The following is a 23,995-nucleotide window of genomic DNA, read 5'->3' on the forward strand; positions in this document are numbered from 1 at the left end:
TGAATTTCACCATTTTCTTGCATCACCCAATAGGTGTGACCAGGACCTTCAGCAGAAACCACCCCTCGGACAGGTTTGGCCTCTCCTGAAGGAGAAAATACCCAAACAGTTTTGCCTAACAGATTCTTTTCTCTGATAACAGGAACTCTATCACCTTCCTCCTTTCGCAACAAATCTGATTGGGCAGGTCCAGCTCGATTCACTGAACCTCTACTATTCACCAACCAGGTTGCTTGTGCTAAATGTTTCTCCCAGTTTTTCAAAGATCCACCCCCCATGGCTTTGAGAGTGGTTTTCAGCAAACCGTTGTAGCGTTCGATCTTCCCTGCAGCTGGTGCATAGTAGGGAATGTGGAATATCCACTCGATGCCGTGCTCTTTGGCCCAGTTTTTTACAAGATTGTTCTTGAAATGAGTTCCGTTGTCCGACTCAATCCTCTCTGGAGTTCCATGTCTCCACAGGATTTGTCTCTCCAGGCCAAGAATGGTGTTACGTGCAGTTGCATGAGGAACTGGATAAGTTTCCAGCCATCCAGTGCTCGCCTCTACCATAGTCAGCACATACTGCTTACCAGATCGAGAACGAGGTAGAGTGATGTAGTCAATCTGCCAGGCTTCACCATACTTGTACTTGGACCATCGGTCACCGTACCACAAGGGCTTGATCCGCTTTGCCTGCTTAATAGCAGCACAAATGTCACAGTCATGGATGACTTGTGTGATAGCATCCATGGAAATGTCAATGGATCTGTCACGAGCCCATCGGTAGGTTGCATCTCTGCCTTGATGTCCTGATGAGTCATGGGCCCACCGAGCTAAGAACAGCTCACCTCGGTGTTTCCAGTCAAGATCAGGATCAGGATCAGAGTTTGTGTCCACCTGGGAAACTCTTGCAGCTAGATCTGCCTGATGATTGTGTTGTTGTTCCTCAGTAGCTTTGCTCTTAGGAATGTGAGCATCGATGTGTCTCACTTTCACTGGGATTCTCTCAATGCGAGCAGCAATGTCTTGCCACAGATCTGCAGCCCAGATTGGCTTTCCTTTCCTCTGCCAGCCATTCTTCTTCCAGTCTTTCAGCCAACCCCACAAGGCATTGGCTACCATCCAGGAGTCGGTGTAGACATAAAGCTTTGGCCATCTCTCACGTTCAGCTATGTTAAGAGCTAGCTGGACAGCTTTTACTTCTGCGAATTGACTGGATTCTCCTTCTCCATCTCTCGCTTCTGCAACTCTGAGTGTTGGACTCCACACTGCAGATTTCCATCTCCGCTTGTTCCCAACCAGACGACAGGAACCGTCTGTGAACAAAGCATATCTCTTTTCATCATCAGACAGATCACTGTAAGGAGGAGCTTCCTCTGCACGAGTTACTCTCTCCTCTGGAGGTTTAGCACAGCTTGTGCCTTCTGGCCAGTTTGTGATCACCTCCACCAAACCAGGCCTTTCGAGATTTCCCATTCGAGCTCGCTGTGTTATCAGAGCCATCCACTTAGACCAGGTAGCATCTGTTGCATGATGTGGTGAAGAACCTTTGCCTTTGAACATCCAATTCAGAACTGGCAATCTAGGAGCTAGAAGAAGTTGTGACTCAGTTCCGATGACTTCAGAAGCAGCTTTCACTCCTTCATAAGCAGCTAAAATCTCTTTCTCTGTTGGAGTGTAGTTTGCCTCTGAGTCTCTGTAGCCATGACCCCAGAAACCAAGAGGACGTCCTCGTGTCTCCCCTGGAGCTCTTTGCCATAAGCACCAGGTTGGACCATTGTCACTCGCGGCCGTGTACAGAATGTTCTTAATGTCTGGACCAGTTCGGACAGGTCCCAGACCCATCGCTTGGACTACCTCTCGCTTGATCTGGTCAAAGGCTGCTTGTTGCTCAGGACCCCATTGGAAACTGTTTCTCTTTCGAGTCACATCATAGAGAGGTTTCACAATCTGACTGTATCCAGGAATGTGCAGTCTCCAAAATCCCACTATGCCTAAGAAACGCAGAGTTTCTTTCTTGTTGATGGGATTTGCCATGGTGGAGACTCTGTTTATCACATCCATTGGGATGTGACGGCGACCATCTTGCCACCGCACTCCCAGAAACTGGATTTCCCTGGCAGGTCCTTTCACCTTGTCTCGCTTGATAGCGAAACCAGCTTGCAAGAGAATGTCAAGGATTTTGTTACCTTTCTCGAAGACTTCTTCAGCAGTCTCACCCCAGACGATGATGTCATCGATGAACTGAATGTGTTCTGGAGCTCCACCTTTCTCCAAAGCATCATGGATCACTGCATGGCAGATGGTTGAACTGTGAATCCACCCCTGGGGCAAACGATTGAATGTGTACTTAATGCCTCTCCAGGTGAAAGCAAACTGAGGCCTGCATTCCTCTGCTATGGGAATAGAGAAGAAAGCATTAGCAATGTCTATGGTAGCATACCATTTGGCCTGCTTGGATTCCAGCTCATATTGGAGTTCCATCATGTCTGGTACAGCTGCACTCATGGGTGGAGTTACTTCATTCAAGGCACGGAAATCAACTGTCAGACGCCACTCTCCATTCTGCTTTCTCACAGGCCAGATTGGACTGTTGAAAGGTGAATGAGTTTTGCTGATGACCTTCTGACTCTCCAACTGACGAACCAAGTTTTGAATGGGCACCAAAGAGTCATGGTTGGTTCTGTATTGTCTGTGATGCACAGTTTGAGAAACAACCGGCAGCTTTACATCTTCTATCTCATGTTGTCCCACAACTGCAGATTCATCTGAAAGCTCAGGCCTAATGGACAACTTCAATTTTCCTCCATCAATTTCTACAGTTGCTATTCCAAAAGCCCATTTGTAACCCTTAGGGTCTTTAAAACGCCCTTCTCTCAGAAAGTCAATTCCCAAAATACAAGGTGCATTAGGACCTGTTACAATAGTATGTTTCTTCCACTGCTTCCCAGTTAAACTTATATCAACTTCTATCTTAAACAACTCTTGAGATCCACCAGTGACTCCCTGAATAGTTATAGATTCTCCCCCTTGATAATTTGATGGTATTATGGTGCACTGAGCTCCTGTGTCAACCAAGGCCCTGTACTTCTGAAATTTTGAAGTGCCAGGCCACTGGATGTACACATCCCAATAGATTCTGTTATCTCCATTATCCCTTACCTCCCCCTGGCGGAAGGCAGGGCACCCCTAATGGTGGGGATTACCTCCACATGTACAGCTGGCACAACGTCCAGCATCATAATTAGGATCACTGTTGGAGCTATCAGAGTTGTTCTGGGAAACTGAGGAAGCGACAGCTACCCTCCTGGTATTGCTACCTCGGGATCTGCCCCTCTGCAGCTCCCGTAACCTCTTGAAAAGATCAGAAGTTGGTTGACCATCCCATCTGTTCATGTTCTCACCAAACTGATCACGCAGAGTTATCCAGATACTGCCACGTGATTGCCTCTGCTGTCTGTTTTGGTTTGACCTGTTCTGGAATGGCCTTCTTGGAGCACGTCTGTTCCTAACAGCTGAAACTTGTATCCATCTGGAGGAAGAGGAATTAGAATCATCCCCCTTCATCAAGTTGGATATGGAGGTTTTAAGTTCCTCCTTCAGCTCTTTCATGCAATTCTCCATCTTTCCAGACAGAGTTTCAATGGCTGAAACCAAAGAAGTACATGCAAGACTATCCTCCAACTGCCTCATTTGGTCAGTGAAATGGCCAACAGTAGGAGGTGCTCCACCATAATTTCTTGCCACAATCCTGCTTGCCAGAATAGTAGCATAATTAGGAGGAGCAAGCTTAATGAGCTTTTTGGCAAGGCCTGTTCCAACAGGAATTTCATCAGGATTCAGAGTCTTATGATCTCCATACATTACTTCTCTCACAGCAAATTCTCTCAGACGCTTGATTCCCTCAGCTATTGTGGTCCAAGGCTTAGGGTTCCATGGTAAATCATCTCTGCTGGGGTACCTCAGCGAGACTGCCAGTAGGAGGCGTGCCCACAGAGAAGCTTTACCAATGCACTTGCCTAGATGCCTGTCTATGCCTGTATCCTTTGAGAGCATCCCCAACTGAGAGGCCGACTTGTCGCCTACCACCAATGCTGGGGCTCCCATATCAAAACACCTGGCTAGCCAAGACAGGACTGGCTCATTATCTCCTCTGATGTAATCCTTCCTCACATGTCTAATTTCCTGTCTGGGTGCATTAGCTGACTGTATGTCATCCTCATCCTCATCATCATCATCATCCTGAGGTCGCTGTCCCCATAATCCTGTTGTAATCCTCCGTTGAATTTCTTTGAGTTCAGAGGCACTACCAGCAGTTGCTAATCTACTAGGATCTACATCCTGACCTACATCTCCATCATCCATGTGGGGTCTCAAGAGGTCTGCCAGAGTTTTAAGGCTAACCTTCTCTTCCTCATCAGAAGGATCTTTCTTAACAGAGGGACCCTGAGTAGAAGGACCCTCATCTCCATCTGCACCATCTCCTGCAGCATCTGCATCTCCTCCTGCAGCTCCTTTACGCTTTCTGCTTACAGTGGCCACCAAATTTACTGGCTTGGTTTTCACATTCACAGCAGAGTTGGAAGAGCAAGTAGCCTTATGTCTTTCTTGATACAGTGCTATCAGTAGCCATATGATTATTCCAAGAAGCAACAAAATTAAGATTAAGGCTAGTACAAGATATCTAGGGTACCACTGGTTACAAAGACCCTCTGTAGTTGTAAGAGGAGTAACAAACTCATATGTGTCTGCTAGCAGATCCATAGTTGAGTTACCATAGCTTCTTAGCCCAATAAGACCACAACAGAATTCACCAACATTCAGTAACTTGTTCTTAACCCAAAGAAACGACTTATATGCCACATATCTCACAATCTTGTCTATCATGCAGGAAACAGCCCATCTGTAGACAATCACACTGATAACAGAGGAAATAAAATTACTCAAAATCCAAAACAGCTTCATTTTGCTTCCTAATCTGAGCAGAAATAAATCAAACAAGCAATCGAGCCCCACGTTGGGCGCCAAAAATAAAAAGTGTGTCGGTGTGAGCTGAAATTCCCCCCCCCACCAACAATAACCAGGCTAGCTCAGTCTGGAAGCAAACGAAAAGCTGTATTTACAAGCAGAGTCTAAAATCTACAATGAAATGCAATGAATATATACAAATATACAAAATTCACAACATTCACAAATATATACAATCAACAGAAAAAGCACAACCGATCTCCCTTTGCTTCCCCCCAAGGGGACCCTCCCAAAGGGGCCTCTCTCTCCCAGGAGCTTCCCCCCCAGACCCCCCTGGACAGAGAAGCAGAGTTAGTTAAGCAGAAAGTTGTTAACTTAGCTGCCAAGGTCAGTACGTGTTATCTTCAGCCAGAAGAGAAGAAGAAACAGCAGCCAGACAGCCCAGCAACTGCCCCCACTGCCGAACGCAGAATGTGCAGAATGCCTACTTTGTTTTGGGTAATAGTTCTTAAACATTTCTATCTATCCAATGGAAGTGTTTAGAACAATCGTTATTTTGCTTTCTTACACCCAATAGTGACTTATTTACATTCTTTCACTTTCTCTGTTCTGAACTTTGCAAGGAAAAATTAAAAAGACAGTTTCAAACCATCACAGTATGTTAGCGTAAAGTAGTTGAATAAGCCTGACAGACTCTAGTACTGCCCTCAGCCACTCTCCCAAAGCCCTTTCCGGATGTGATGGTGTGGGAAAATGAGAAGTGATCTCGTTTGCATTGTGTAAATGGGAGCTTTACACCAAAACGTCCAGGGTATCAAACCAAGGAAGGCCTACCTGTGTCTAAAAGTAGTAAAAATCCTTTGGAGGACTAGTTACTTACCTACTGGTTGAACTATCTAAGACGAATCCAACTTGCAGACTCTGCTTCTTACTGAAGCATCCTTCTGTTTTGTATCAGCTCTAAGGGAGGTTGAAACCATATCCAGCATGCATATTAACTTGTTGGAATGCATATATGTGTGCTTTACAGCCTGAATATTTTACTAGTGGAAATATCACCCAAATTTTCAAGCATTTCTTGTGAACCTAATCTTTTCCCATAAATTCTTTGAGGATAGAAATAAATTCTGTATCTCACTAAGACCAGGGAAGTTAACTAACTCCAGAGACATGTTACAGAACGTCCTGTGACACAGGGACTGATAATGAGAAACAAGGCAGAAGGGAAACATTATGAGCATATACATTAATGAGTTATAGACAGAATTCCAAAATGCAAACAGAAGTAGTTAACTGTTGACACTAATAACATATTTGATGTCTGTATGTGTCTGGGCTTAAAAAAAAAAAAAAGTGCCTGATTACCCCAAGTGATGAAAGTTATTTAGTAAGGCCAGATGACATCAAATGACAGTAGGTCAAATAGGCAGAAGCTATCCCGAAGAAGGGTTTTTCATGGAGAAAAAACCAAACCACCTAACAACTGAACTAGGTAAACACTAGGGGTCAGTCTTGTTATAGAGCTGAATCTTCCCAGGGTTTTCTTTAACGAGCAGATTTTTATTAACAAAATAATGGAATGATTTTCACTTCACAATTGTGTCAAGGATTGTGGGGTATACGAACTGTATGTGAAGAATGTAGGGCAGCAGCTGGAGAAAAAACATTATATTTTTATGCATAATAATAATTTAAAAAATCACTTATACACATGGCAGTGTTGTTTTTTTTCCTGACATGGTACATACACATACATTTGTGTGTGTTTAAAACAGATATCTGCTTTTTAAAGGTGAGGCGTTTGTATTTGGCAATAATTTTTAAAACGTGTGAATCTGATCTAATCCCCTTCTGTCCTAGAAAGCAGGAATTGGATTCTATATGCATAAATACAGTAGAAACACAGACTCTAATGATAACTTTTTTCTAGAATTTAAACTTAAGTGTGAGTAGGTGTCTTATCAGATACCAAACAACTGACAAGGGCATGTCCTTATGCCCTAGTCATAGAAAAAGTTTCAGTCATAGGGAGCAGCAGCATCTTGGACATGAATACTAGTGAATGAAGGACCTGTACTTAGTCATTCCTGAGTGCAAGGCTCTTTTACCTTTACTTATTACCTTACTTATTAATGTTCGGTCTGGGCTGAACTTCGTTTTTCTGCTTAGAATTTCCCAGCAACTGTGACCATCTTAATTTTCATTTATGGCTTTTATACTGCGTTTTTTAGTCCATCTTCATTTCCTGTCATTCCTGGAGTGAAGATTCTTTACCCCTGTGGAGATTTAGAGTCCCTCCTTTTCTGCCAGCAATTCTCTTATATCTTCCCACTCTTTCTCCCCCCTGCCTGCAGGCATTCTTTTTCTGCTCTGATGTTTTTCCTCTCTGTTTATTCTTAACAACACTTTCATCTCTTGTTGTGCTCACTGAGGATTTCCCTTTTTTGCTGAATATTTCCCCTTTTCCCTTTTGCCCTGGATAATCCTCCTTCCCTATTCTGACAGTCCGGAGGAAGCTCTTTTTCAAACCCACTGCTATCAAAGTGGAAGTGTCCTTCCAAGGAAAGACAACACTGCCAGGAAGTGAGTTGGGAAAGCTGCCTTACCTGCATGGAGCAAGGGGAATAAGCAGCCTCATGTCACCTCTGGCAGGCAGCAAACCAGTGTGAGCTGAGAGGGGGCATTGGGCCTGCTCGATGGGGTCTCCTGTACTGGCTGTAGTGACACATCAACAGGGTGTTGAGCAGCTCTGTCTTACCTGTTCTTTCTCCCTTTTCCTCTTACCCACCTCTCTGACTTCACCCTGCTTTGCCATCTTCTCCTTACTCTTTCTCTTCTAGACTTGTTGAAACATACCCACTAACCATTTTCTTACTGCATAGCAGATTCCTCTCTAAAGATCCCATTATCTTCATAGTTTGCCTTTTTTGTGCCCTTTTTTCTGTCCTTTTTTTTTTTTTACACACCATACAGAAAGAAGCCTATTCTGTTGGTTGTTTTTTGTTTTGTTTCGTTTTGTTTGCAAGAACAGCTTGCACATGAAAGGAAAGCAAGCAAACAAACAAAACAAAATAAAAAAAGGCCTGTAAGCTGTCAGTTTTCTTCTGGCATCTTTCCAATGCCTTTAGTGTGACTGAGGGCCACTGGCCAGTGTCTCTGGGTAAGGCAAGCGGCCTGGGTCCTGGGCACCGCTCCTGGACTCAGCTGTGCTCAAATGTGCCTCTTAGCTGGAAGAACTGCTCCACTGGCTTCAGCACAGCAGCAGAAATGGAACAAGGTTGTCATCACTTCTTTATTGGTCCATCTGGACTTGGAGAGGATTGCCAGAATAAGAGAGTTTATGAAAGGCACCAATGCTGTCTTCTCTGGTGACTTCAGCAATCCTCTGGCAGTCCAAGAAGGCAACATGATTTAATCTGCAGACGATCTTTCTAACAGATCCCGAGCAGTGTCTGTGCTGCTGCCTATGTGGCTGGCTCAGCTGTCTCCTGCAGGGAATTTGTAGCATCCAGTCACTGGCATCTTTCCTGGCGGAAGCTCAACCATTTGAAGAGCAGGGGAGGGGAAAAAAATCCCAGTCAAGATGCTTGCACATGCTGTTCTCTGCTTTACCTTGTGCTGAAGGACTGGGACATCTGCACAGAAGAGCGAGCGGCAACAGCTGGAGCTTGCCCTGTTTGGGTCTTAAATTCCTCCAGCACCGAGGGGGCTTGAGGCCGTGTAACGCGCCGGGGGAGGCCAGCAACAGGGACGGGACCGCAGCAGCCGGAGCCTACACAGACAGACTTGATTAAAATTCAAGCCTAATGGCCTCTGGCATAAACAAGTTTCATCAGCTCGGGACTTGCAATGGATCTAAAGCCGCTCGCAGCAGCTGGGCAGAGGAATGCAGTCAGGAAATGAACGTGAAAATGTGCAAGAAGATCGCCCAGCTCACTAAGGTACGTCTCACTGGTGCAGCCTTCCCAGGCGATGGGGCTGGCTCGCACCTGCTTCCTCTGATGGCCCCCGTGTGAGAGGAGGGGAGGGAAACCGGTCCGCTCTTCAAGGCGGGTGCTGAAAACCTTGGTGTGCCTGAACTTCCTTTCGAGCAGTCCCCCCGCGGGTGCTACAGACCAGCCTTCGCGGGTTGCCTTTGTGGCTGACTGTCGCCGTCTCGAATTTAACCGCTCTAATTACCGTGCAACAATAGCGAACAGAGCCCGAGCCCCTGCGAGAGGGTAGGGTTTGTCTTTGTGCTGCTTGGAGGGACTGACCCTCTCCGCCTGTTTTTTCCTGAATTAGGAAGACGGCGATTCGTTTACGTTTTATTTTGTTGCAAAGCTGCAGCCGAACTGTGGCACTAAAATACATTATTACATGTGGTCTTCTACTTAATTGTTCCTCGTGCATGGCATTCGTGAAAGACAGGAGTTGAAAAAGAGGCAGGACTAAATTACGTAGTATATTGCAGTAAAACTTTCAGTCAATACCGAGCGACGCTGCAAAATGTTTTGAACGTTTGCTACACCATGCCAAGAAATAAGAGAAAATTTGTAGGGGGTGGAAGTTATTTCGTAAGCAGTTTTTATGCAGCACCTTTGACAACGAGTGGAAAAAAAAAACCCACAGAACAAACAGAACAATTTCATAGCCTTGTTTACTAATCCATCTTCTACATGTTCTGTAACCTCACTACAGTTGGTAAAGAAATGAATGAAAAAACACTGTCAATGACAAAACTGATTGAAAATACAGGTTAGACAATAGGAAATCTTTCAGATGTTCAAGTTAGAATGGCTTAGTAGTTGCAGTGCCATTCTCATCTAATGATGAAAGTATGTGATCATGTATATGGTGTACAAATATATACATCTTATGTTTACACATATACTTGCTATGTTATACTTGCTGTACCATACCGATACTTACTTCACTGGTGCTTTGTGTGTCTGTGTAACAGTATTTGTACACCGTATGATCCTTTTGCACATGAATACACACATCACTCTTCAAGATGCATTCTCATTCTCGAGTAATGAAAATAGAACTATCCACATAAACATCAAATTTCTTTATTATTTTGAACACAGATTTTTTTGAGCAATGAAGGCTGTGAAAATTCTTGGAGACAAGCACTTTTTTATTGATAACATTGCTGATATTGCATTGATAGTGAAATGTAGATGAAAAGTGACTGTAAATTAGATGTCCCAAGTCATTCCCTTGTTTTCTGACTGGTGCTCACTATCTTTGATCAGTATTGCACACTAGTTAAATTAGTCTGTAAGTATCACTTAACCCACAGTATTACCTTTCCTAGTAAAAAGCAATAGGTAGGTCTCTATTAATTGATTGCTTATGCTTCACAGTAACAGGAGTTGAGAAATCACCAGCTTATTCTTTCTGGATGATCCTTTTTCAATAGCAGAATGTGTGCAAAGAATCACTTATTCAGAATTTTCAACTCAAGCTAAATTAATTTTCCCTAGAGATTTCTGTGCCTTCCTTTCTATATGAAGTAATTATTTTAAAAGTCTCTAATAACTAAATTTTGAGAAAAAAAGTCTCATTCCTTTCTGAAAACTATTATGCTACTTTATAAAAAGCTTGGGTTTGGGTTGGGGAAGAAAGCTCTGCTATTGTACAGCAAAAGGGGTGTGTGTGTAAACCACCTATGTACCAAGGCAAAATTTTATTGCAGTGGAGTTTTTTTCAGATGCTTTTGCTGAATTTCTATTGTTAAAATGTAGGTGGGATGATTTCTTTACTTTTGGTAGAACTCTGGATACTTTTCAGTCATCTGCAATAAATATGATTTATATCTGAAGTTTAAAAAAGTACTTCCGAAAAGCAAATAATTCTGTTGTGCAGTGTGGCTTCTAAGAACCAGTTTTCTCTGTGATAAAACTGCTCTTACAGAGACTTTATGGCAGAACTGCAATTTTAATCCAAGGTTTCCCTTTCTGCGTGGCCTAATGCTGTACTAGTAGCAAATGTCTGAGAAGCAAAATCTGAAACCACATTAGCTGAAAAACAACAAAACGGAAAATTTGTTATAATCACATTTGGCCTAGAAATTTGGAGAGCTCCCTTTTGAATCGCTGTTTCCTTGTTTATGTTAGAGTTAGGATAAAATGCCTCTTAACTTTAAGGCATCTATAGTGTTTTCCCATTTCTAACCTAGTATGCAATACAGTGCTATCTGTTACACAGCTGGAACTTCCTGTCCCAGTGATGTTAGATTTTCATTGATGGGGACATAATGATCTAATTATTCATCCACTCTGTGTTGTGCCTGGAGAAAAGAATACAGAATGTTTAAATTAGGTGTAGGATACAGAGCTTGACTGACGTTGTTTCTTTGTTACACAGTCAGTAGTGACTGCCTCGTCCTCTCGAAGGCAAAGAAAGGAGGTCCAAAGCCATCAACCACACCAGGAGAGGTGGTTAAGTTTCCCTAGGAGCACATTTTACTCCATGTTGGGAATTTGAGAGCCTTGTTGGGAGCAGCACAGTTTAAATTGCTGTGTTTCTGGTCAAGTAGGTTGTTAGTAAAAAAATCAAGCAATGTGGCAAGAATTTTGTGTATGTATGTGGGATACTGTGAGTCTTAAAGGAAGAGAGTGCCAATGCAGGGAAAAAATAATTACTGATAAAACCCGATTAGGAACCCTTCTTTCCTTCAGGGAAAATAAATGTAAAAGGGAGCAAGTATGTTCTTTTAGAAGCAGCAGCATAGCCAGATGTTCCTTAATGACTCTTTGTGGAGCAGTTGAAAATGTTACACACGCTGGCTGCTTATCACCAACAGTCAGCAGGAAGTTTATTGCCCCTCAGCTCAGTCAGCAGGGTAGAAAATATGAACATTATTTAACACACTTCAGCTTAAAATCAGCCAGATAAGAAAAACCCACTTGCATTAGTTATTTAAGGAAGGATGGCTGACTTTCGCACAGAATTATATGACGTATATAATGCTTATGTTTAATTCTATTAGCTTCACTCTGCGGGTGGAAATTTACAGAAGAATTAGCAAGTGGCCTGGTAGGTGTGTGAGGGCATAGAGTCCAGTGTGTTGCAGCAGGGCTGTATTTTAGATCTTTTAACCTTTCCTAGCCTTTACAAAGTGGCTGATAAGTTTTAGGAATGAAATATGATCAAATTCTAATGGCTATCTCTGGAAGCACCTGTCAGTTGAGCAATACTAACAGAGCACTCCTGTTGCCTACTTATGTTTCTAGTTAACATGTTGCCTTTTTCGCATAGTTTAAGATAAGTTTATTGACCTCATTTGCTATGGTCTGTTCACAGTACTCCATAACCAATGCTTACAGTGGCTCAGCTGATGTACAGTTAGTTATTATGCTACCAGAGCTCTCCTGTGTGCTTGAGGCTTTTTGATCTCAGTTCTCTAGAGACTGTATTCAGTATTCTGCAGAAACGAAGCAAAATGGAGCAGCATGAAAACTAGGATCATGCTTTCGGAGCAACATTATTTTTCCTTTAGGCAAAGAATATAAAAACTGGCTTCCATGTAGGCAAAGAAAAAGAATCTTTTTATTATGCTGCTTACATTATGTACTAACAAGACTAGCAAAGTCAGCTATCAATATCCCCATGCACTTTACTTGGTGTATTTGCTTTAATGATTTTTATGTACAAGTTTCTATCAAGATTTCAAAGCTAGCATTATTTTTACCTACCAACTGACAGAAATGTGCAAACTAAGATTTCTCTAACTGTCACCACCACATTTTCCTTGCAGGACTAAAAGGGAACTCCTGGATCATTAAATCCATGTGCAATGTCATATAATTGTGTTGATCAACTGGTCAAAAGCAGTATTAAAGCCACTATTTCTCTTACGATGTAACCCAGAATGGCTAGAAATTGTCACTGAAATGTATTCAAGGTATGAGAATGACACTTAGGTACTGGAATTACCTTCTTACCATACAAATTTGACACTGGCAATAGCAAGTTTGCAGTAAATCTGACAGCCTTAGTAATTGACAACCCAAAGCTACTTTGTAACGGAAACTGTACACTACATTCAGGTCCCTTTTTGAAAGAACTCTAGATAGTGTTTATGTACAAAATATTGAGTGTTTCACTAATATGTGCATTACAAGCTATAGGTAATAAAATATCTAATGATTCATTAACTGCACAAAAGAAAATTGCCAGGTTATTTTTTGTGTGTGTGTTCTGTCTTTTCTTCATGGGTAATGTATAAAAGTTCCCTTTTCAGTGACACTATAACTGTACCTCTCCCCTAACATTTCCTTTATTCAATCTATAGATACCAATATTTTACAACAGAGAAAACTATGTTCAAGTTAGAAGTCCATGCAAACTTATCTTAAAACATCCTTGCTTAAATAGTCTAAAGCTGTGTATGCAATCTCAGGAGGTGTCCGGCATATGGCTAATATGCATATGCTGAATGTTTTCCTCAAATGGGGACTTGAGTAGTGGCTGTATTCACTCTCAATCCACTGGGTTAAAATTGCATGAGTACATGAGTGTAGTGTTGTGATGTATATGATTATATGGACCATTAACTACATAATATGTTGATTCTGGCTCCCACAGTACTACTTTGAAAGGATAGAGAGAAACAGAATGAAAAATATCTTTCAAAAAGCACATTGTGCTGAGGTCCATCTGTGCCAGTAGATTATCTCTGATAATGCCCAGGGAGAGGAATATGGCCTGCCTCTAGTGAATTTGTGTAAGGTATTCTTCCTGCTGCCAGTCGTTTGTGCAAGTTTTCCAGAGACCATCAAAATATTGTAGTACTTATTAGTCATGGCTGGATTTTTCTTCAATAAATTTATTCATTCACTTCTGGAATCCATGTGACCTTTTACTGCTGCAGACTCTTGTGACAGGACTTCTGTACTTAGTTGAATATAACATGATATACTGTTTTCTGTTTATTTTAACATGCCATCTCCTAGTTGCTTTGTAGTGTTCTATTTATTATTCCTACATTTCTGTTCAATAGTGGTAGAAGCACAGTGAAGAATTTTGAATTGAAATTATATTCCCTTGAATTTAATCTTCAAACTTGAGTTCTGAAAACAGATTCCTCAGTATCCTAACCTTCTTAAGAGATTAACTTTTTAAAGGGCTTCTGCCTGTTCTGCTCTGTACTTTATGAAATTTAAGCCACTCACACATGCCTTTCACTCCCTACCGAATATAACTACTATATTCCAATTCCAGATACCTTATCTAAGAGACTAGTTATATGAAATGAATCTGGGACTATGTGCTGGAAGGAAAAGTACTGAAAACACCTTGATAAATATAGTAATTGAATTAATAACTACCATTTACCAGATACTTTAATTTCCCATGATTTTTCTTGTTCCATAGGTGATATATGCCCTGAACACTAAGAGTGATGAACATGAGGCTAGCATACAGGCTCTGAGAGAAGCTCATGAAGAAGAAATTCAGCGCATTCTTGCTGAGACAAGGGAAACAATTCTCCAGTGCAAAAGCAAAGCTGAAGAAGAACAACAGCTGAGAAAGCGTATTCAGGCCCTTGAATTTGAAGTAGAACAACACAAAAGACTAAAGGAAGAAGCCTTGACAGAGTTAACACTGTGGAAGAGGCAGGTGGAAGAGAGGGAGCTGAGAAGAGAAGTGAAACAATCACAGAAATTTCTTTCTACAGGCATTGTAGATACAAATGCAGACTTTGAAAACAAGCTTCTGCATTTAAATCAGGAGTCTGATGGACTGCTAAATGAAGACAAAGCATCAAGAAGAGCAAATTTAGATAAAAAAATTATTTTAGATGAAAAATACAGTATGGAAGGACAACCTCTAATAAATGAAACGGAAAACATAAAGACTGAGAACCAGAGAGCAACTGAAAAATATACTCAGAAACCAAGCAAACTACAGGCCACTTGTGAGAGAGAAAAAGAGGGTTTGAAAAATGCTGTGCAGGAATCTTTGACAGAAACAAAGGAGAATTGTCAGCAAAGAGAAATGGAGCAAAGGGAGAGCTCAGAGGCTGAGGAAGGTTTTTTGCTACAGCAGGTAAAGAAGCTGGAGGCAGACCTAGAGGAGAAAAGCCAGAAGATAAATGAGAGAGAGAAGCATTCTCAAAAGCTTAAGGAGAGAATACAGGTTAAGTATGAGACTCTGATCCTCATCTCTGGCTATAAAAGTGAAAATTATTGGTTCTTGAGAATTCATGAGAGGAAAAGTCTTTTAAATATAGTATTGAATCAAATGCTTTGTAAGCACTAAAGCAGTTTTAGAGACTTAGAGGAGAAATAGGAAGCATATAGTGCTATGTGTTTTAAAGAGAATTAAGATGGTTAGTAACTCATTTTGAGAACTCTTTGAGCATCAGACTTTGTATTCCCCGAGGAAGGAGTGAGGTAAAATTTGTTGACTGAACAGAGCTTTACCTTTACTGCCCAGAAGGCACCAAGCAGGCACCAGTAGTAACAGTGAGTATTTACAGAGTACATATGGATACAAATAGGTAAGAAAAGAGACTTGATCTAGCAGGTTAGGAATCAAGTGATGTGTATTGTGTGACTCTAGCAACAATGACACTTGTACCAAGTGACATTTAATGAAGTGCCCTTTACACTTACGAAGTTTCATATGCCGAGCAATGAGACTTTCACCAGTCAGCTAACACCTCACGCCTGTCAGCTCTGGCTGGTGTATATCTCATACATTTGCAGCACAGCTCTGCAGCAACTTTCTGCTTAATTGCATCATGTATCAGATGCAGTTTCAGAGGTTGGCACATCATGGGCAATCTGCCAATCAGCTGCATTTGGTACATAAGGTCAGGGTGTTGGAGAGACAGTGACAAAGCACCCAACAGACTGCTCAGTGGTCCCTTCTGACACTATTGGTCCTTCCCACCACGTAAACTCACCTACCAGACCTGTCCCCAGCCCTATGACAGCAATCTTGCATATTATATAAAGAAACATATTGAAGGTCCAGACTTGGAGTATTTCAGAATGGCAACAATTGTTTCTGATAGGAAAGATTTATCTCCTTTAGAATTGGAGGACTCCAGGATCACGTGGAGAGCAGAGTCACTTCAGTGAGCTGTGTTCCTCCAAGACAGCTCTGACTCTTTTCACCATTTGCCCTCACATCTTGCCTCTCAGTATCATTTTGCTGATGGTGCAGAGTTCTGGGCCTCTTTGAGGATATCCTTTGAGAGAGTTAAGCCTTCAATAGTCACTACCTTTTTGTTTCACAAGGTCAGAGGGTGAATTGAGTACCTCTTCCCCAACTTTAGATTCCATTCTCTCAGTGTGCAGATCTGTAGCAGAACAACCTCTATCTTTGCAGAAAAGTGGAGAGTATATAATGAATGCCAGAAATGGAGATAAGCCGTTTTTTAAGACTGAGTCAGGGAAAACTGGAGTATCTGTTTCAATAAGGAAAAGTGTTCTGGCTCTGTAGAAGTTCAAAGTGAGGGCAAAAGGGGGAAAGAAAGATCCTGATTTCTTGTGGTTTCTTGAAGTAGCATTCGGGAGAAACTATGAATGGAGACATGAATGTTCATGCACATGTTTTATTGTTCTGTTTTATCATATAAGAAATGCAGTCTTTTAGAAACAGATAATGTAAAACATGATAGGAACTGGAAATAAGAAAGTGGTGTCACTAGCAATTTAATTTCTACATTCAGTATCAGCTGGATAAAACTGAAATATTTTCTGAAAGATGTGCTCAACTTGTATGTTTCAGATCCTCAAAGCCTATGAAAAGAGGCTGATTTACATACCACTGGAGTATATTGCCTTCAATATTTAAGGAGATAGCCTCAGACTAGGATAAATCTGAAAGAAGGAAAACAGACACTATTATTTTCTGTTTCTCTCCAGTTTAAATATAAAAGTAGATTTTTTTTCCTTCCTAAATTGGCTATTTCTGATTTCACTATTAAATGCTAAGTTGTTTTCCTGAATTCTGTGAACAATGGCAGACTAGGAAACAAACATTAATCAGTAATGCCTGTGATCATTAGTAAATACTAGCAAGAAAAGCTATTATAAGGCTTGGAAGATTAAAGGACTGATGTCTAAGCAAGATGAGCAGAGAGCATTAAATGCAAGTTAGTTTTAACCCATGAGGTTTTACTCAGCATTCACACAGGAAGAGGTGGCAATCTTGTCTGAGTGAATGTTGCAGTATCATGTTAGACATCTGGAAACTAAGGCTAGAACTTCCAGAAACAGAACATTGAATACAGTTCAGATTTTGCCTTTAGTATGGACAAACAGAAAAGTTTGGAGGAGCTGATTTTTTCTGCTTTTAGGCATCTGTATTATAGCTTTTGTTACCAATTGTTGTACTTCAGCAGCTGGGGAAAAAAACCAAACTACTACCAACCAAACAACATATTCATTAACCTTTAGCACAAATTGTCATTAAATTAACAGAAGTATATTCTGTTCCAAGATTAGGATAATCTCAGACATCTTGTAGATGATAACTTGTTATGAGTGTTCACTTTACAGTGATGCCTACTACATCTGAAGGAATGGCTCCACATTACAACTATTCTGGCAACAGAGACAGTTTAAGGGTATGGAAGAGCAAAAAATGCGTTTAAGCCAGCTCTGTAGGTGAAAGATTTATATCATGGAACTACACCAAGAGAGAAAATGACCATTTATTTCAGATGACAAAAAAAGAGCATATATAATCAATGTAGAAGTAATGTCATGCATATTTTAGCATTTGGAAGTGTAGCTTTAAGGAACACAACAACAAATTCTGGGATCAAAAGATAGGGTGAAAAAAGTGGAGGAAGATCTAAGTGTAGTCAAAGGCTGAAATGCACTCAAGAAGAAAATCCTGCAAAAAGCAGGTAAGATGCTCTCTGATGTTGTTCGAAGTATTTGTCATGTTAGTATTCATTCACATTGGAAATTCTGCAAATTATTAATGCTATTGAAATGTAAATTTCAATACTATAGAAGATACAGAAACTGTGGTGAACTCCCAAACAAAGCAGTTGAAGTAGATGAACAGAAACATCAAATAACACAGCTGCAGCAAATGACTGGTACCAAACAGAGTCGGAGCAAGTGCGGCTCTGAAGACATGTAAGAACCTAAACAGGTGGTTTGCTCTCAAATATTCAAAGGCATGGCATGCCAAGAATACTGAAATCAATGCAATTTTTAAGATTAATGGCTTTTGGGTTATTCTACAGCAGTCAATCCTGTAAGATTCCCAGATCTCTGACTCACCCATTGGAGCACCAGCTCGTGTTCATATACCTGAAGTACATGAATTGCTGCAGTGCTGGCAAAAATACTACTAATATCCTTGAGCTATACCAAGACAGAGTGTTCCATTTCTTCTGTAACCAAAACCTTAAAGAGAACAAGGTCTAAGGCAGACTTTCTCTGTTGAGGTCAGGTTGGAATACTGTTGGGTTTTGGTTTGTTTTTTTCTTACACAGAAACCAGCTCGTCTGAAAAGCTGTGCAGACCTAATACAAGGACTAAACTCAGTACAATGAGGAATGTTTGTATCCTGAGACTTTTCTCTGTACATCTCCCATTAAACAATTGTCCAACCCAGAATCTTTCCTGCATTGTTTAGTTCTAGAATATTGTTATGGTAGCACTCTGGAAAATTAGACCTGGCATGAGAGACATAACAAAAGCAAAATTGTCTTTTGTGCTTTTTCACAGAACTAAGGCTGTCCTTGAGGAAGCCTGCATGGTTGGAATTGAGTCACACACCCAAACTCCAGAACAGCAAACCCCACCATTCCTAGACCGCAGAAGAGGCATTCGGCCTTGAATCACTACAGTTCTACATTGTTAACTAACATAAAGCTAGTATTTTTCAAGGGAGTACATCCACCTAAAAAGTATATTCCCTATGAAACAGACTACTGCAACCCTAGAATCCTGCCCTGGTTTTATCATATTACAGAGCTGGTGTGTTTCATAGACTGTGGAAGAGTCTTTGAAGAGAGGGGATGAATAAAAGACACAGAATTTCCTTTGTAAAGTAAACATCACTCTCATAAGAAAAAGATTTGTGTAAAGGAATAGCTGTTAAAAGGGCTTGGAGATCTTGTAATGAAGCACACAAAGGAAATCAAGACAGTCTAAAACTTCATGGAAGTTCAGAGAAAAAATTAGATAAGGTTTAGATTAATTCTAAAATAGATTAATTCTATTTATAGACACTCCATCTGGTTTTAATATTACCGGTCACAGTGATGCCATTTGAATTATCCTCACTGGAGGCACTTTGAATTAACATAAAATGCAAGGATTTTTCTTGCTATGGCCTTATGAAGGAGAAAAAAAAAAAGAAAAGTGAAGCTGATGTATTTTTGTGAAATCTCCACAGGCAGGAAGGTGAATTTACCCTTGATGTGATAAAATACCTTCTCAGCAACACTTACCCTTGTGTGCTTTGCATGTGACAGTTGGAGTGATTAATCTAAGGTCACTCCTGAAGAAAAATGTGTTGTAGGTGTATTCCAGTTTCTGACTTAAATTTCCATGGATTGCTGCTGTGAAATAGACACATTTAATCAAAATGTTGTATTGTTTAGGCAGAGGATCAAATTCTGCACAGTGTTAGTAAATGGCTTCAGAGTGCAGGTTTTACCAATAAAATGATGGCTAGTTACAAATGCACATGTATCTGTGTCCTTACTTCACTTTAGTCTGAAAAAAAAGATCATCTTTTCATGGATGCAGGCAGGTTACCTAAGCAATGCCTTTTCTCAATGTGCTTTAGGTGGCTGAGCTGTAATTTTTTGCTTTCAGTATGTATTAGCAGAGATCTGCTTTAGAGGTTTTTCAAAGACTGTCACTTTCATAAGAGCTATGAGTGGCTGGATCCTTTGGCTACAGTTGCAATCTGCAGTGTTTCTGTGAAGTGGCAATTTGATGTGAGCTGAAATCTATTCAAATACAGGAGAACCTTGAAACGTGTTTTAAGCACATACTTTAATGCACAGTGAAGCTTACAACTCAGTGCATGCCCAAGTGGTTTGCCAAATTTCAGCACAAATTAAGGATAATTAAATTAAGGAGGAATTTACTTTCTGTCTCCTGATGTACTACTGTGTTATCTTAGACATCTTCTAGACAGAAAAAAAATTATTAGAGCAGTTTGTAGAACTGGACAATCAGACTGCTGATACAGTATTCTTTAGACCCTTTTTGGTGCTGAGAACATAATGCTACCCATGTTCCTCAGTTTTAATGTTGCTGTACCTTTCCAAGGCCAGCATTTACTTGAGAGTAATCAAATCACTTGCTGGCAAGTTGGGAAGTTACAGAAAACATGCAGCTCCTATTACTAATCATTAAGCTCCACAGGACCTTCTAGATTTTTGGAATAGGAATTGTGTTAATTGCTTCTCAGAAGAATTCATTCTTGCCTATGAAATTACTGAAGTTTACACATTTATGCACTCTAATTCTCAAAAAGGAACCTGTGTGAGTAAATTGGTTTACTGTATGTTCTGTTCCACCTATCACATGCCTTTTTATATATTAATTTGATTTTTTTTTAACTTTAGGATCTCCAGACACAGCTAGAAGAATTTAGAAGAAAATATGAGTGTGAGCTAAAGCAGCTAGTGAAAGAGAAGGAAATCCTAACTGGGAAACTTCAAAACTCTTCTCTTGAGGTAAACTCTGCATGAATGTAACCCAGGTAATAAAAGGGCTCTTCATTTTTCCTCTTACTTGAGGCATTCTTGATTAGATTTAAATCATATTTTCTGTCATTCAAGAAAATGTTCAAGTATTAAAGAATAAACCGCTTACATTTCTCCTGTAAAACAGATTTGTGCATTCTGGTATCATAGTTTGATTCTGACATTCTATCCATTTCCCAGTCTAAGAAATACAGAATTTAAATGTAGTTTTTAAAGTTCTGGCTAAATCCTGGGTTTGACTCAATGATCTCTGGAGGTTCCCTTCCAACCTCTGACATTCTGTGATGCTGGGATTTTTGTATGCTACCATTTTCTACATCTTCTCTGAGAGAACTTCAAGTCAGGCCAACTTGTGTTGACCTATCCAGAGTGACTTCTGTACACCTAATGCAAAATGACTTCTCAGAAATCAGTCGCCTTTATTCTGTTCTAAATTCCCTTAAACGTCTATGTTTCTACAGCAGGTCATCAAATTACTTTTTGTGAAGTCACAGATTCAGGACAGAAAAATATCTTGGAATCTAACAATGCTCCCAAAAGGGAGGAAGTGCTTATGCTGAAGAGAAATTTTGCATTTTTGTTTTACTCTATAAGTTGCTTTCTGAATCAATTGCTTGGCAGTATTGCCAGGAAAGTGAAGAAGTACAATACTTTCCTTCTATAAATATGTGAATGTTCACAGCCAAGAAGCCACAATTTACTGTACAACGTTATGCTTCACTGAGGGCATGATTCCCATCTGGGAACTCTTGCAATGGCTCAGCCCAGAGCTTATGCCTCAGAGGTTAGGCAATGTGCTGTTACTAACCTGGGTACAATTTCAGGTCTAAAAATAGCTTCCTTGGCTGCAGAAGACAGATTTTGGTTGGGCTGACATAGCTAGAACACTATGCAGAGTAGACAGAATCATGGTAATTTCATCTCATGGAGTAGCTCATCCTGGAGGTCATCTCTAACCACACAGAAGACAAGAAGGTTATAAGGAGTAGCCAACTTGGATTTACCAAGGGGAAATCTTGTCTAACTAATCTGATAGCCTTCTATGAAGTTATAACCAAGTGGGTAGATGAGGGAAGAGCAGTGGATGTCATGTATCTTGACTTCAGTGAAGTTTTTGATACTGTCTCCCATAACATCCTCATAGAAAAGCTCAGGAGATGTGGCATAGATGTCTGTCAGTGAGGTGGATTGCAAACTGGCTCCACAACAGAGTTCAGAGGGTCATCATCAGTGGCACAGAGTCAATTTGGAGGCCTGTGGCAAGTGGTGTCCCCCAGGGATTGGTATTGGGTCCAGTTTTGTTCAATATCTTTATCAACGACCTGGATGAGGGCATTGAGAGTACCCTCAGCAAGTTCACTGATGATACAAAACTGGGGGGGCTGGGGCTGACACCCTGTCAGGCTGTGCTGCCATCCAGTGTGACCTGGACAGGCTGAGAGCTGGGTGCAGGCAAACCTCATGAAGTTTAATAAGTACAAGGTCCTTCATCTGGGGAGAAATAACAACAGCACCAGTGCAGGTTAGGGGCTGCCTTGCTGGAAAGCAGCTCCACAGAGAAAGACCTTGGAGTGCTGGTGGACAGAAAGTTCTCCATGGACAACAATGTGCCCTTGTGGCCAAGAGAGCTGATGGGATCCTGGGACGTATCAAGAAAGGTGTGGCCAGCAGGTCTGGGGAAGTTTTTCTACCTCTCTACTCTGCCCTGCTGAGACCACACCTGCAATACTGTGTCCAGTTTGGGGCTCCCCAGTTCAAGAGAGACAGAGACCTGCTGGAGAGAGTCCAGCAGAGAGCCTTGAGGATGATTTGGGGACTTGAGCACCTCCCCTGTGAAGAAAAACTGAGATCCCTGGGGCTATTTAGTCTTGAGAAGAGAAGACTGAGAGGGGATCTGATCAATATCAATATGTGGGGGGTGGGTGTCAAGTGGAGGGGGCCAGGCTTTTTTCGGTGGTTCACAGTGATAAGACAAGGAACAATGGATTCAAACTTGAACACAGAAAATTTTACCTCAACATGAGGAGAAACTTTTTTTGCAGTGAGGGTGATAGAGCACTGGAACAGGCTGCCCAGGGGGGTTGTGGAATCTCCTTCCCTGGCGACTTTCAAAACCCACCTGGATGCGTTCCTGTGCGGACTACCCTAAGTGATGCTGCTCTGGCAGGGGGGTTGGACCTGATGATCTCTTGAGGTCCCTTCCAACCTCTGATATAATGTGAGACTGTGAAAAGGCAGTTTTAAGTCTTTTCTATAAATTCATCCTCTAGTAATGCACTGAGAAACTCAGATCTTTCTTCTTAAAAGGTAGAGAAAGTCAAAATATTCTTTCTGCTTCCACCATAAGATCTTGCTTTTCACACTTCTCATGTACAATAAATAAAAGAAGGGGAGAGCAGACTCGAGACAGACTTCAGCTATTCATAGTGCTTGCAAGCACAGTGCATTAGTCAAAGCAGAAGTCAAATGGGAAAGCCAGCTGTGATGACTTGCAAGGCCTTATACCTGCCCTGTATTTTTGCCCATGGGCTATCAAAGTCTGAGAGATACTTCTTCAAAAGAATTAAGCCGTCCTTCCCAGGAGAAGGACAGTAATTATGGCTAGAAAAGAATGAGACTTGAAAGACTTTTGCAACATTTCAAAACTTACCTGTCATCTTTTAGTAATAGTTGATCATTTTTCTTTATTGGAAGACAGTGGGAGCCAAAATCAGCTGTCACAAGAAAGGGCAACTGCAAACCTACCCCTGAAAACTGGAAAGAATTCAGCAGAGCCTAGAAAAAGACTTTTGCCTGGACTTTATACTGTAGATAGGTATTAGTTGCAATTTTAAGACTACTTTGTGCAATTCTGGTGGATAAAAGTGAATGAATAATGATATTAGAGGTACAATTTTTTTCAAGAGATTTTGTTTTGCTGCATGAAGATGTTATAAAACATTGCTGCCAATAATTGTTTATGAAGAGGCTCTGGAAGGTTAATAATGTTGTAACCACAGCTGAAGTTTATATACAGCGCTTTCCATCTTCACTACTGAGATGAACATTTAATCTGCAAAGGAACTATTCCAAGTGACTTTTTCCCTGTTTTAATTTTTTCTGTTACAAAATATACTGCCTCCTCTTCTGGCACATCTGTTTTGCTCACTGACTTACTTTCAACCCAGAAAAAAAAATGCATTCATGAATGTAGTAATGATACTGCATTTTGCATCAACTGGTGCAGGCGACTGTACAGCATGAAGTGTTTCACATCAAAGGTTAGTTTTAAAGGAACTGAGTAGCCTAAAAACTTCAGTGTTTCCTTTCTTTGTATAGGAAAACATTGGCTTGAGTTCAATAGACATTGAGA

The 23,995-nt window shown here is 41.0% G+C and overlaps 1 protein-coding gene across 1 annotated transcript in view; it reads left to right on the plus strand.

Moving 5' to 3' along the window:
- The first annotated feature begins 8,755 nt into the window (after positions 1-8,755).
- FAM184B (family with sequence similarity 184 member B) overlaps positions 8,756-23,995 on the plus strand; it is a 32,763-nt gene continuing 17,523 nt past the window's right edge. Inside the window, exons 1-3 of the mRNA XM_054391670.1 lie at positions 8,756-8,890; positions 14,316-15,080; positions 20,503-20,613. Of these exons, the coding sequence (XP_054247645.1) occupies positions 8,756-8,890; positions 14,316-15,080; positions 20,503-20,613 (1,011 nt within the window). The remainder of the gene's footprint in view (positions 8,891-14,315; positions 15,081-20,502; positions 20,614-23,995) is intronic.

Source organism: Indicator indicator, chromosome 23, assembly GCF_027791375.1.
Source record: "Indicator indicator isolate 239-I01 chromosome 23, UM_Iind_1.1, whole genome shotgun sequence".
In the NCBI taxonomy this organism is placed as follows: Eukaryota; Metazoa; Chordata; class Aves; order Piciformes; family Indicatoridae; genus Indicator; species Indicator indicator.